The following is a 13,818-nucleotide window of genomic DNA, read 5'->3' on the forward strand; positions in this document are numbered from 1 at the left end:
GATCGAATTCGATTCAATTGGATCAAAACTGAACTTGATCCGTCCCATTTGCTACCATTATAACTGTCAGATATGACATGTACTCAAGTCGGCACATAGAAAGCTTTTTGTTTGAAGAAACGGATATGAAAAGTTACATAAAAGAACTTGTACAAATACAGCAGTCAAATAGTACAAATACATCAGGGAATAAATCCAAAGAATGATAAAATTCTAGCAGAGGGACAGTGAGAGAGTTTGTATCGATGGAAACTTGATAGCGATCGTCAATAAATAATAATATTCACACTTGAGGAGAATTGTGGTAGTAAGTAGCAGCCATGCCATTGGGTAGTTAAGCTTAAACAGGCTCTTGCTCTTATTGGATGATTTCTCCATCTTTGATGTCCTTTGCCTCCTTGGACTTAAATTTTTTTCTGAAACCACTATCAGTCCATCCTTTAGATAATGAGTGTATGGTTGGGAATATTTGGATTAACTTTAGGCCTTCCTTTCTATTATCAACACTTCATCTAAAGCCCCACCATGTTAGGTCACTCTGAGGTGTGTCTTAATTTCTTAAGATTGTTTGACAAAAATAAAAATAAAAAAAGTGTTGTTTCATGAAGTAATTAAACTTTTTTGTTTTAACTTGAAATTTTGGAAGAAGAAAAGTTTTTTCTCTCGAACATATATGGGGCAATTCTCATGATGTTTAAATATGAAGGAAACTAAACCAAATTTTCAAAGGTGTTACTAAAATCAACTGAAAAGAAAAAGAAAAGGAACATTGCAGTGGATATAATAAATGCAACTTACATTTAAGAGTGACAAATAACTAATTAATCTCGTTACTCAATAGCAATTCAACTCAAGACAATCTCAACCAAAAGATTAGTATAAGATTATCATACAGAGAAGAGATTAGTATAAGATTACATCTCCTAAATATGTCAATCTATCCAATCCCTACAAAAATTTTTAAAAAAAAATCGATGCCTTTAGATTGTTATTGAGTTTAAATGTTTTTCATCTTGTCAATATTTCCTTAATAATATGGCACAACAACACAATTTTACATATTCTACGGGATTTATTTGATACAGAACTAAACTTTGACTATGAGTTAACGCAGCGCTTGCATGAATCAAAACCACACAATACTATACATTTGCTATAAGAAAAAAAAAAAAAAAGACAGCGACAAAGAAGAACGACACAGCGTACCAGACTCTTGAGTCCTCTGAAATGAATATTTTAGGTTCAAGCCTCAAGGTTGGTTTGTTGATTAAAAAACCTTACCGTCCAGTGGGATTCGTAATCTCAGAGAAAACACTGTCAAACCTTGAAGTTGTCACTGCTTGCCGTGGATGTCCAAGTTGTAATACCACCATCTCGATCTTGCCAGCAGAATCTTGGTCACCTCCTGATTCAGAAATCACATCCGTATCATCATCGGTCATATTTTGCACATCTCCTCCATGCATATGCAAGGGAAATGGATCAGGTCGACCACCCTCATTTTCAGCTGCCTCCTGGACTTGCAATGCAAATTCAAGGCCACCAACTACATCATCCATTCCCGGTCGTTGAATCCCTTGATCGTTCAAACAATTAATGGCCGTTTCAGCAAAAATCCTCAAACATTGGGGAGCAATCTCGCCCTTCACATCTGGGTCCACAACTCGATGGATAATCCCTTTTTTGTAACACTTCTTGGCCCATTCAGCCAAATTCACCTGCTCCTGGGGTAAGTCTAGAATAATAGGTGCCCGACCACACAAAACTTCAAACAAAACCACCCCGAATGAGTACACATCGGACTTGTCCGTCAATTGCTGTCTCGTGTAGTACTCCGGATCTATGTAGCCGAAACTCCCCTTGACCTGCGTACTGATATGGCTGTAAATCCCACTCGGACCGAGTTTGGATAATCCGAAATCCGAAACTTTGGCCACCCATGTCTCGTCCAATAATATGTTGGTTGACTTTACATCGCGGTGAATGATAGTGTGCTTGGTGCCTGTGTGGAGATAATCCAACCCTTTGGCGGCGCCAATGCAGATTTGAAGGCGTTGTTTCCATGGGAGCGGTGGATTGTCTGTTCTATAGAGATGATCGCGGAGGGTCCCATTAGCCATATAATCGTAAACCAAGATCATCTCACCCTTTTCATCACAGTAGCCTATCAAAGAAACCAAATGAAGATGTCTTAAATTTGATAGCAACTGGATCTCGGTTTGGAATTCGCGGGCACCCTGTCTTGATGAAGGATTTAATCGCTTTATCGCAACCGTGGTTAGATTGTTGTCTATGTACCCTTTGTACACGTTTCCAAATCCCCCGGTCCCAACCACAAACTTGGCATCGAAGTTGGCAGTAGCGGATCTAATCTCTTCCAACAAAAATCTCCTAAGCGACGATGAACCTGAAGCTCCAGTCTTTGTTGACCTTGGTGGGGTTGAAAGTGGGGTACAAGATGACTTTGGAGCACTTTTCTGGTCCAAGTCTTTTACCCTTCTCTTCCATCGCCACCGGAAAATTAAGAAACCAAGGATTAAAATCAAGGAAACCCCTCCTGCCGCCCCTTCTCCAATGGCAGCAAACAGTACCCGAGGTTTTCCGGGACTCCCCTTAATCGGTGACTTCTTGTTTGATGCCAGAGAATTGGGATCCTTCGATAGATTAGGATTGGTCCCGCCAAGACTGCCGTCGGAGGTATTCAATTTGAACAATTCTAAGCCATTCAAGATTGCATCGGCATATTTTGGTTTGACGTCAAGATTTGGGTGCAGAGCAAGAAACAAGCCTTGCTTGGTCTGGCGACCCTCTGGTGGGTTTGGAACGAACACGAGGTAGTCTCTGAGAACTGGGATTCCTTGGCCGCCTGCCCAATGAATAACATCAGCTCCTGGCTCAGCTATTCTGTTACTTATAAATATTATGAACACCCGTTCGTAACCCGCTGCAATCAAATCAGGATCAATCTCACAAAAATGCAACCTCATGAGATAATAAAACCCAGAGTCAACAGGGAACATCCAGCTCAAGTTGAAGTTGGTGCTGAACTTTCCCATCGCCCTTGCAGTAGTATACACTACTGGGGGCGCGGTGTAATTTGGGGTCAGTGGAGTGTACTTTATGGCAATTTCATCATTGCTCACTGGATTTCCTTTTTTAACGTCCCAGAGGAAATCGTCATCTGGAGCCCATCCCCGGAACATCCCACTATCGTCCACCACAGAAACAACATCACCTCCTACGTTGAGCCTGTAAAGAGCTTCAAAGGCAGTCCTGTCCTGAACAAACTCGAACTGGCCATCCATGACTTTGAGGTTATCAATGTTGCCCATGTAGAGATCGTCTGGGATTGAAACAATTTCAATTCCATTAACGAAAGCATAGGAATTTGAAGAGGGCAAAAAGGTAACATTGAGGAATTGATTCATATATTGAACGTTGATGATATATTCTTTTTTAACAAAGCCTAGTGTGAATAAATCGGTAGAAGCTGTGAGATATGCACTGAAGTTACTGAGAAGGGTGTAGTTATTAGCTGTGACGTTGAAAAAAGACTCAGTTGTTTTGTGACCGCCGGAGTACGAGGTAGGGTGGAAGTAAAGGCGGAGGAACTTTTTGCCTAGGCTGACTGGGAAGGTGTAAGAGAATCGAGAAAGGATGATTCGGGCGCTTGAAAAAGGGACTTCGCTAACTGAGGAGTTGAATTCAGTAGCTGTGACTGCTGATGAAATATTTGCCATGTCATTCGGTGAGAATTTTGAGCCCGCGTCACCGTCCCAGTTCCGGCCATCAACTGAGGTTGAATTCGAGGATGAGCCGCAGTTGATAAGGATATAATCTGTGGGGGTGTAAGGCGGAGTGCTGCCAGTGGAAGCGATGACAAACAACAAATTGAAGAGAAAGCAGAGGTATACAAGAAGAGTGAACATTGGAACGCAGACTTGCAGGGAAAATATATATATATATATGGCTCAAATGTTCTGATGGAAAAATTGGTCGTTATTCCATTGAATTGTAGGATTGGGATTTCGCCATATGTCTTTAAGAAATGTTGTGGAATTTAAAGTCCCCAATTCAGATGAAGAAGGAAACAGTAGTAGAATTAACATCATGAAGCGAGTATGGTAGTGTCAAAATGAACTCTTTAGCGTGGACTTGTTAAGTTGGAAAAGTCAAGTCATTGGGCAGATTTAATGCATCAAGTCATTAGGCCAATAAAATGCACGCGTATTGATTTATTCTCCCAAATAAAGCTTACGAGAAGCAGCTACACCATGGCAAATTATTAGTTGCACTTCTCTCCTTTTAATTTCAAGCAGAAGTCATTAAGATTTGCATTTAGGGTCTGTTTGGTTGGAAGTAAAATGTTTTCCTTGGGAAAATATTTTCCGTGGAAGTAATTTTCCATGAAAATCATTTCCCTTTCATCATTTTCAGGTGTTTGGTTAGCTTATTGAAAATATTTTCTTACTTCATTTTTCTGATATTTGTTTAACTTTTGAAATATTTTCACTTTTATCTCTATCTTTACTTTCTACACATTATAACTACATACTTCTTCCCATGCAAAATAAGAAAATTTATCTCATTGTTTAACTTTAAAAAATCTTGGAGAAGTGTATATATGAAGCAATAAACAAATTGCTGGTCATTTAGTGTCAAATATCAATCACATGCAATGCTTATTGTGACATATATCTTGCACTCTCACTGTTGAAAGTTTCTCTAGAAAAGAATGTCCCTATTATACATAATTAATTACTAGCATAGGATGAGCAGGATGAGGTCTTTTTTTATTTTGAATATACTAGGGGGGGGTTGGGTTGGGTTGGGTTGGGTGGTACGGGGGAGGGAGTGTAAGGAAGAGGTCTTGGGTTCGAGTCCTCCTGTTTACACTAAAAAAAAAAAAACATACTATAAGATGTTTTCAGTAAGTTTGGAACATACTACAGGCGGGATGCATACATTTAGGAAAACAACTTCAGTAAGTTTGGAAGGGAAGTTGTTTTCCATAAGATGAGTGAAAATATTTTACATAGGAAAATGTTTTCAGTAACTTTTGTGCAACCAAACACGTGAAATTAGGAAAATATTTTCCTGGAAAACATTTTCACCCGAAACAAACGGACCCTTAATCGGGGTTTTCTTCATCTAAGCTTACATGATTAATCGATGGTTATGTAACCTAGAATTACGGAGCAAAATTGGCTTAGAAGTATGATGCATTCTCTTGGTAATTTAATTTTATTTTTGAGAAAATGATCCAAATTGTCACTTTCAAACCATGCAAAACTTGCTTTAAATTTTGAAAACATACCAATATCGCTCCATAACCCAATTCCGACCAAGTTTCTGGCTTAGAGTCGTATGCCCCAACCACATGCGTATTATATCAGGAGCCAAATGGAAAAACAAAATTCTTCCCAATCAAAACTAAAAGAGAAAATGATGAATTTCATCCCTTATATTTTTGCAAAATAGTTTTTATGTCTCACATATTTAAAGCTTGCAAAATCTATACCCTTACAAGTTAAAGATGTACTACTAATTTCGTCCAAAAATCAAGTTTTTATCAACTTCTAGGCAAAGGGTTGCACACCCTAGCTACATTACAATATTTCAAGGCTATTAATTAACTAAATGACCAAAACAAAAGCAAACGGCGAATTAAACCTCGTTGCTTCGCTGACTGATACATGTTTCGTTATTTGAAGGACACAGTAATGCATAGCCACCAAGCCAGAAAAATTCGACTGCAAATTGTTGATGTAGTAATTTGTAAAAGCTAGATAAAATTCTTCTATGTTTCAATGATGTTTACTTTTTCTTTTTTGGCTTGCTCTACTTTTACACTGCTCTCATCTGTTGTTTTATCAACAGATTCATAGACGAATTTTTCCTGTTCCATGGGCATGATTATATATTTTCTTCAAATAATCAACATGTAATAACTAGTGAAGCAACGAGATCCTAGTGCGACATCTACTTTTGGCTTCGTCATTTCGTTGACCAATAGGCCTTGAGATGATTTACATATGGTTGGGTATGAAAGTGTATGGAGACATGGTCAGGCTGAATGTTCTCGGGTGGAAAGTTGATTTAGATTTGGTTTTGGGATGAAATTGGTACATGTTCAAAATGACAGGGGTGGTTTTGGATTCTTTTGAATGTGATGGATGAAAGAAAATATTTTCAAATCAGTGAGGAACAAAGTTGGTCATTTTCTCATTTAATTTTAGCAATGCTTTAAAATTCAGACCGTTAATTGAACCGGTGAGGTGCTCGAGTCCAGGTTCAACTGGTCAGACCGGTTCAATCCTGGTTCAACAAATTTTTAAAAAAATAATTTGTAAAAAATGCGCAAAATAAGATATGCAATGAACTAATTTAAAACTTTATATGATGGAAAGTTTAATATTTTCGAATAACTTGGATTTTCAAAAATAAATTTTTTAAATTATAAGTTCAAACAAATAAATTTCATCTCAATCTCAATTATATCTACCAAAAAAAAAAATCTTAAATCCAACCCAAAAATACCAAAATATTTTGAAATTATACAAAATTCACGTCTATGGGAATTTAGACATTGTGAGTTTAAATTTTAATTAATGTTTTTGGGATTTAGAGATTGGAATTAAAAAAAAAGTTTGGAATTTGAAGGAAGTTATGAGAATCAAAACTAGAAATGCAAACTTGATAAGAAACGAAAATGAGATAAAAGTGAGTAGCTGTGGCATTTAATAATTAGTCTTTAGGGTTAAAGAAAAATAATTCTTTTTAATTTTTTTTCAATTTAATTGACAAAAACAAGACTAAAAGATGGAAGAAAACATCAATAAATTAAAACTAAAGAGGTTTGATTAAAAACGGAGTGACAAAAGAAAAGAGGAGAGAGAGAGAGAGTTGAAAATTAGAAAGAAAGAGTCATGAAAGGATGAGATTTTATAGGAAATGGAGAAAAAAAAATGAATGTTTGTTTTATATAAATGTGTTATCAAATAAAACTAATAGGATGTGCTGGTACAATAGTTACTACATTGGTCTTCTATCACAAAGGTTTTGAGTTCGATCCAAAACTTAAAAAAAATTGAGGGGAATGTTGAAAAATCGGAAATCACTAGTTCAACCCGGTTCACCGATTTTGACGGGTTTGATCGGTCTTGACCGATTTTCTTACAAAGTCAACTTCATTATAGAACCGGACCGGTGCCACGGCTTGTTGAATTACGAACCGGCCGGTTCGATCTGATTTTCAAAACATTGAATTTTAGAGGGGAAGAGTTTTACCTTTCAATTTTGCCCCTAATATATTAAGCGCGTGCTTGGGGTATGTAATTCTTAGCTAGAGAGTTGATCGAATTTGATTTATGGGACTAAAGTGGTATATTTCCAAAATAGGCATTATTTTATGAATTAATCTTCTATATACTGACAGTGTATACACTTTCACCATTAGATGCATGACATGTAATCCGAATTTGAATTTGAAACTCAAATTTTGCATATGTGTCGTATATCCGATCGTGATAATGAATACATCGTCAGTGTATAAAAGATTTACTCTTATTTTATACCATTGTAAGTGTGGGGCACGAAAAAATCTTTTCTAAAAAATAAGGGACTAATTGGGTCTATTTTTTTTTATTTTTGGGCGAAGGTGCTTGGTACAAAAATCTATTTACCATAGCTGTGAGAATGAAATAAGAGGATTTACATTTAATTGATCAGAACTTGATTTTGGGGTGCAGAGATGCTGAGAACATCCATGATAATTTAGCAAGAAAGAAGGAATAAGGACATAGAAGTTTTCTCCTTTCTAGTGGTGGGGTTAAATTCTTATCATTTCTTGTCATCCTCGAGCAAGTCTTTTGAGCAACGTTACTTTTTTTAAATTCAAATGATCGTCATTTTTAGAAGACAATTGTAAGTTATCTTTGAAATTACAATGACTAAAATTATCTTTTTCTATCGAAAAAAATATCAAATTATACTGTAAACATTAAAAATTATTATGTATATCTTGGTTCAGGTGCTCATTTCCCTTTATCATACAATGTAAAGGAATGGTCTGTCCTTTGGAACATCCAATAAAATTGGAACGATATAGAGAAGATTTGCAAAGACTATGCAAGTGTGACACACAAAAATGAGAAAAAAAGGATGCTCTAATTTTTTATTGGTGTTGGTTGCATGGTTAGGTATTGAAATACAACTCGAAAAAAGATTGGTGGATAAAATCAAAAGATGCGTGAATAGTAGAGCACACTTGGCAATTTCCTTTCTCTTGAGCATTGGTCTCCAAAGAATTCAAAAAGCTCTTCAACCCCTACCCCCCAAAAACAAAACTAAAAATAATCCTTTAATGGCAGAAGAAATACCAACACGAGTTGATTTACAAGTTACAACTCATCGGATCTACAAGTTACAACTCATGGAATTATGTACTTTTGATTTTAAAACTTCAATCTTAATTACATGACTACTTCACAAAAGACTCAGTTGCTAGAAAAAAAAAATACTTGGCAAGCTAGAGTGGTGGCCTGTGGGTATTCGCAGTGAAATTACACAAAATAAATTAGTGGAGAGTGGGGGACATCTTTTGTTTTCTCTTTCGACAAGTGTTTGCAGGAAAGTTAATGAAATAGGAAAAGGGCAAAAAAAAAAAAAAGAAAGTAATGAAGTGAGATAAAAGCGGACGAATAAAGTGGGGCTTCTAGTATTAGTGTTTTGAAAAGGGCTAATTCCTCTAATTATTGTTTGAAAAAAAAATGGCAACAATAACGTTCTGACAAGAGAATTTTTTTTTTTAAATGCTTGGCTGCCGGTTACCATGATAAATTTCCAAAATATCTGGCGGCCATCAAAAGCGGAAATAAGGGGCTGCATGGCCCCAATGCAAACCAAACAACCGAATACAAATAGTCATCCCTTTCTTTTTTGTGGGAAACTCAAATGTAGATGCAGATGCAAGTTGTAACATGTCAGTAGTTGGACGTGGCAACAGGTAGCTTCTTCTTCCTTTTTTTTTCTTTTTTTGGTAATACTTGTCCTACTAATACTACTTATAGATTCTTAAAAAAATTTAAAAACCTTTTTAACTTTTATATAAATTTTTTTTAATGAAAAAGTTGTAAGAACAGGTGAAAATGCAGTGGGACGCCAATGTTTTCAAACCCGGACCGGACCGGCCGGGTCGACCGGTTCGACCGCGACCCGGCCATGAGTCCGGTCCGGTCTATAGCTTATGTTGACTTTTATAAGAAACCGGTCAAAACCGGAAAAAACCGGTCAAATCTTCAAAACCGGGTCGGACCGTGAACCGCGGTTTCCAATTTTTGAGTCAAAATTGACAAAAACTTCAATTTTGACCGATCCCTAATCTTCATTCTTCATTTCTGATTTCTTCGCTAGTTCGCTCCACGGCTCCAGTCTTCCACTCTTCCTCAGTTCCTCTTCGCACTTCAGTGACTTCACCTCGCCGCTTCGCCGCTTCGGTCCTCGCCGCTTCGCCGCTTCGGTCCTCGCCGCTTCGCCCCTTCGGTCCTCGCCGCTTCGGCCTTCGGTCTTCCTTCGCTAGTTCGCTCCACGGCTCCAGTCTTCCACTCTTCCTCTTCGCACTTCAGTGACTTCACCTCGCCGCTTCGCCGCTTCGGTCCTCGCCGATTCGCCCCTTCGGCCTTCGGTCTTCCTTCGCTAGTTCCTTTTCCCCTTCTCCAAAGTGTGGTGTGGATCACTTTTGGGGAAGCGGCGTAGATGACCACTGGTTGGCGGTGCTCGTTGTCGACTGTGGGCTGAAGGTGCAGCTGAGCAGGGTGATTGAGGTGGTGCAGCGCCGGTGGACATCAACCCTTCTGCATTCAGGTCCCAAATCTTCATAATTTGAATTGCTACCTCATTTCGTTTCTAATTTCAACATGTTCTCTGTCTAGATATTGTTCCATATGTGAGTAGATATACTCTGATTGTGATTGATTCTCTTTAGTGTCGTGTTTTGCTGGTCAGTTTATCCGTTTACTCAGACTGGGTTGATTGTAGCTGCTGCTTATTTTCCTGTTCACGTGTTTGAGTTTATAGAATTGTCAATCCTTTGGAAATATCAGTTCCGCTTGCCTAAATTGCTGCAAATTCCCTTGTACTTTGATTGCTTTCATTCATAAGAATTCAGTATCGTGAATCTGCTGATCAATCTATTAGCTGACTGTAACCCCGGCAAGAGTTCTTATATACTTGTTTGTGATTAATTGTGATTTGGATCTTGTCAGTGAGCTAAAGGATGGAAGGGCACCAATTGAACATTACACACATTATCCTTCAAGTTTTAGCAATTCGCTTAAATGTGTTGATCTCACGTTTTGCTTCTCAAACATGTGATATACCATATATATGTAGTGTTTAAAGGGCAAAGACTTTCATTCCACTTCCAGTTAAATAGCTTCATTTGATATACATTTTGCATACTTGGGATCTGGGAACACCCAATGTGCTATTATTTAAAAGTATATTTGATGTCTTTAAATCTCTGTGCTATTATTTAAAAGTATATTTGATGTCTTTAAATCTCTGTGCTATTTTTTAAAAGTATATTTGATGTCTTTAAATCTCTGTGCAAAACCCAGTTATCGTGAAGATACTTAACACCCTCAAGAAATGCACAAGGCTTAGGGAATTAACTACACTCGTGCTAAACGGTTGTTTCATTGTCTCCATTAACCCCTTTAGATCTTTTGGTGACAGTTTCAGTTCCCAAATACAAATAGCTTTAATAATTTGTTTCAGTTTGTGTATATTAATTATTTGTTAAGACTAGTTATTTTTAAATATCTCATTTTAGGATGGAGGCTGGTAGCGGTAGTAACTCACAATGTTCACCGGGGGGACCATTCAATAGTGAGGGATCTGCAAGTCAGCCCCAAGGTCATAGGCAAAAGACAGATATAGCATGGGGATATGTTTCTGAGGGCAGAAATGCACAAGGAAGAAAAACCATGACATGCACTTATTGTTTTAAAGTGTTTCATGGGGGTGGCATCCACCGAATGAAGCAACACTTGGCAGGAGTAACGGGCAGTGTTACTTCATGTCCAAATGTTGATCCGGCAGTGAGGCTTGCAATATTAACATGTTTGCAAGAGAATGATAAAAAATCTAAAGAAAAAAGAGGAGATTTTGGGGTTGAAAGTCCTTTTGGTCAACCAGTGCACGAATTTGTCGGTGATGAAGTGCAAGAGGTTCCACCTCCTCGAATAAGGGAAATTTCAATGAATGAGGCTGGTACATCATTAGGTAAAGGAAAGAGAAAAACCACTGCCCCTACAGGTATTCATGCTTTCTTTAAGGGTGGACGTGATAGTGCTCAACCTACTATCAAAGCTTGTTTGCAAAGTAAGGATAAATGGCAAAATACTGATATGGCCATTGCTCTTTGGTTCTATGATGCATGTATTCCCATTAATGCTGTTAATTCTCCATTTTTTCAAAAAGCTATCGATCAAATTGCATCAATGGGTCATGGTTATAAAGCTCCATCTTATCATTCTTTGCGAGTCACTTTGTTGCGAGATGCTAAGAAAGATGTGCAGTTAGTTGTTGATTCATTTCGAAATACTTGGGCTGAAACTGGATGCACTATAATGGGTGATGGATGGAAAGATAGTAGACAAAGACCATTGATTAATTTTCTGGTTTATTGTTCTAAGGGTATATCTTTTATCAAGTCTATAGATGCATCGGACATTGTGACAAATGCAGAAAATTTGTGCAATCTGTTTGTTGAAATTGTTGAAATGGTTGGTTCAAAAAATGTGGTGCATTTAGTCACTGATAATGCTAGCAATTATAAGGCTGCTGGAACTTTATTAAATGAAAGATATCCAACTATTTGCTGGTCTCCATGTGCTGCCCATTGTATCAATTTGATTTTGAAGGATATTGGTGAAATGGGTACTGTTAAATCTCTAGTGGCTCTTGCTGCTACAGTAACTGTTTTTGTGTATAATCATAAATATGTTCTAAATTGGCTGAGAAAAACTAATGGGTGGAGGGAGATTATTCGTCCGGGGGAGACTCGATTTGCCACCACTTTTATTGCACTAAAGAGCTTACATGATCACAAAGACAGCTTACAAGCTTTAGTCACTAGCGGAGATTACAAAAAGTTCTTGAAAATGAACAAAGGAAAAGAGGTCAAACAAATTGTTTTGGATGATAGATTTTGGAATAATTGTTTGATTACGGTGAGAATAATGGGTCCTATTATTCGGTTGTTGAGAGTTTGTGACACTGATGAAAGGCCTTCTTTGGGGTATGTGTATGAAGGTATGTTTAGAGCAATTACTGGAATCAAGAAGTTGTTCAGGAGTAGTGAAAGACTATATAAGCCTTACATTGATATCATCAATGACCGATGGGATAGGATGTTGAGGAAAAATTTGCATGCTACGGCATATTTTTTAAATCCCGCTTTTCAATATGACACTGCCACATTCTCTACACATCCAGAAATTACAAATGGTTTGTTGGATTACATAGAATCAAAGGTGGATTGGTGTAGTGTGGAAAATTTAACAAGAGAAATTGGAATGTATCGAGAGCGGGAGGGAAGTTTTGGCAGAAAACTTGTTATTCTTACTAGCAAGAAAGATAGACCAGGTAATTTATATTTTTCTAGCATTTGAATCTGTCTAATATATATATATATATATATATCTAATTTATAAATATTTTGTTTATATTTAAATTTTGAATATGACAGAGAATTGGTGGAAGCTCTTTGGTTGTGATGCTCCCAACTTACAAAAACTTGCAATTCGGGTTTTGAGTCAAACAGCTTCTTCTTCAGGATGTGAGCGTAATTGGAGTGTTTTTGAACGTATTCATACTAAGAAAAGGAATAGGTTGGAGCATCAAAGGCTCAATGATCTTGTATATGTGCATTACAATTTGCGTTTGCAGTATAGGTATATGTAAATGGTTTATTTTTATAAATAACATTTCATTCTTTTTAAGAAAATATTTTAGTACTAACTAAGTGTATATGTTGTGTGTATATATATATGTTGTAGGCATAATCAGCAAAAGAGATCGTATGATCCCGTTGATTATGAGTCAATTGATAAAACAGAATTTTGGGTGGTTGAAGAAGAACAAGAAGGGGAGCTTGACTATGAGGAGTTAGAGGAAGAGCTTGAAGAACTTCCAATTCATGGTCAATGTTCAAATTCTGAACAACTTGAAGGTTAGTTTGACATAAATCATTAGTTTGATGCAAAAATAAAGCTAGTATGATATGATATTCAATTGTTGAATATGTATATAATTAAATATGTTGATTTTTTAGATAATGAAGAGGAAGCAGAAGATGTTGATTTAGAAACATTTCAACGTCGAAACTTTTTTAATGATGAAGATGATGATTGGCATTAAATGTTCAAATGGTAATTGGTATAGAATTATTTGTACTCTTTTATTTTTATTTTTAAGATTTGTATCAGTTGGTGTGATGAAACTAATATGATTTTATACTTTTATCACTTGTCAGTGATTCATATAATGGTCTTGGATGATGATGATGACTTGTCAAGATGGCTTTTTTTGAAGCTTTGTTGTCCCAGAATTATGAAGAAGACTATAGAAGCTTCAGAAATTGGACTCGTTTGGACCTTTTGATTGTTTTCTAGACTTGTATTTTTTTTTGTTAATTTTAATATTTAGACAATTGGACATGTAAGTTTCATAACTATGTTAATTGTGTGTGTTAATTGTTGGATATTGCTCTTATATTTATTGTGGTTCAGCATTTATATCTTATTCTATGCA

At 36.8% G+C, this 13,818-nt stretch overlaps 2 protein-coding genes and 1 pseudogene across 2 annotated transcripts; 2 read left to right on the top strand and 1 right to left on the bottom strand.

Moving 5' to 3' along the window:
* Nucleotides 1-997: 997 nt before the first annotated feature.
* LOC113772932 (receptor-like protein kinase FERONIA) lies at nucleotides 998-3,946 on the bottom strand. The gene has a single exon (XM_027317427.1). The coding sequence runs from the start codon at nucleotides 3,927-3,929 to the stop codon at nucleotides 1,278-1,280; it is 2,652 nt and encodes an 883-aa protein (XP_027173228.1). The 5' UTR covers nucleotides 3,930-3,946; the 3' UTR covers nucleotides 998-1,277.
* Nucleotides 3,947-8,068: 4,122 nt separating this feature from the next.
* LOC113776603 lies at nucleotides 8,069-8,178 on the top strand (annotated as a pseudogene).
* Nucleotides 8,179-10,835: 2,657 nt separating this feature from the next.
* Nucleotides 10,836-13,425, top strand: LOC113773993. The gene is made up of 4 exons (XM_027318577.1): nucleotides 10,836-12,651; nucleotides 12,755-12,959; nucleotides 13,065-13,237; nucleotides 13,340-13,425. Exons 1-4 carry the CDS (start codon nucleotides 10,836-10,838, stop codon nucleotides 13,423-13,425), a joined length of 2,280 nt encoding a protein of 759 aa, XP_027174378.1.
* Nucleotides 13,426-13,818: the final 393 nt, after the last annotated feature.

Source organism: Coffea eugenioides, chromosome 6 (assembly GCF_003713205.1).
Source record: "Coffea eugenioides isolate CCC68of chromosome 6, Ceug_1.0, whole genome shotgun sequence".
Taxonomy (NCBI): Eukaryota; Viridiplantae; Streptophyta; class Magnoliopsida; order Gentianales; family Rubiaceae; genus Coffea; species Coffea eugenioides.

Excerpts from the sequence above, each read along its gene's own strand:
- LOC113772932 (XM_027317427.1), bottom strand. The coding sequence starts at position 3,929 with ATGTTCACTCTTCTTGTATACCTCTGCTTTCTCTTCAATTTGTTGTTT.
- LOC113773993 (XM_027318577.1), top strand. The coding sequence starts at position 10,836 with ATGGAGGCTGGTAGCGGTAGTAACTCACAATGTTCACCGGGGGGACCA. Across the intron at positions 12,960-13,064 it reads AATTTGCGTTTGCAGTATAG|GCATAATCAGCAAAAGAGAT; the intron begins GTATATGTAAAT and ends TATATGTTGTAG. Across the intron at positions 13,238-13,339 it reads AAATTCTGAACAACTTGAAG|ATAATGAAGAGGAAGCAGAA; the intron begins GTTAGTTTGACA and ends TTGATTTTTTAG.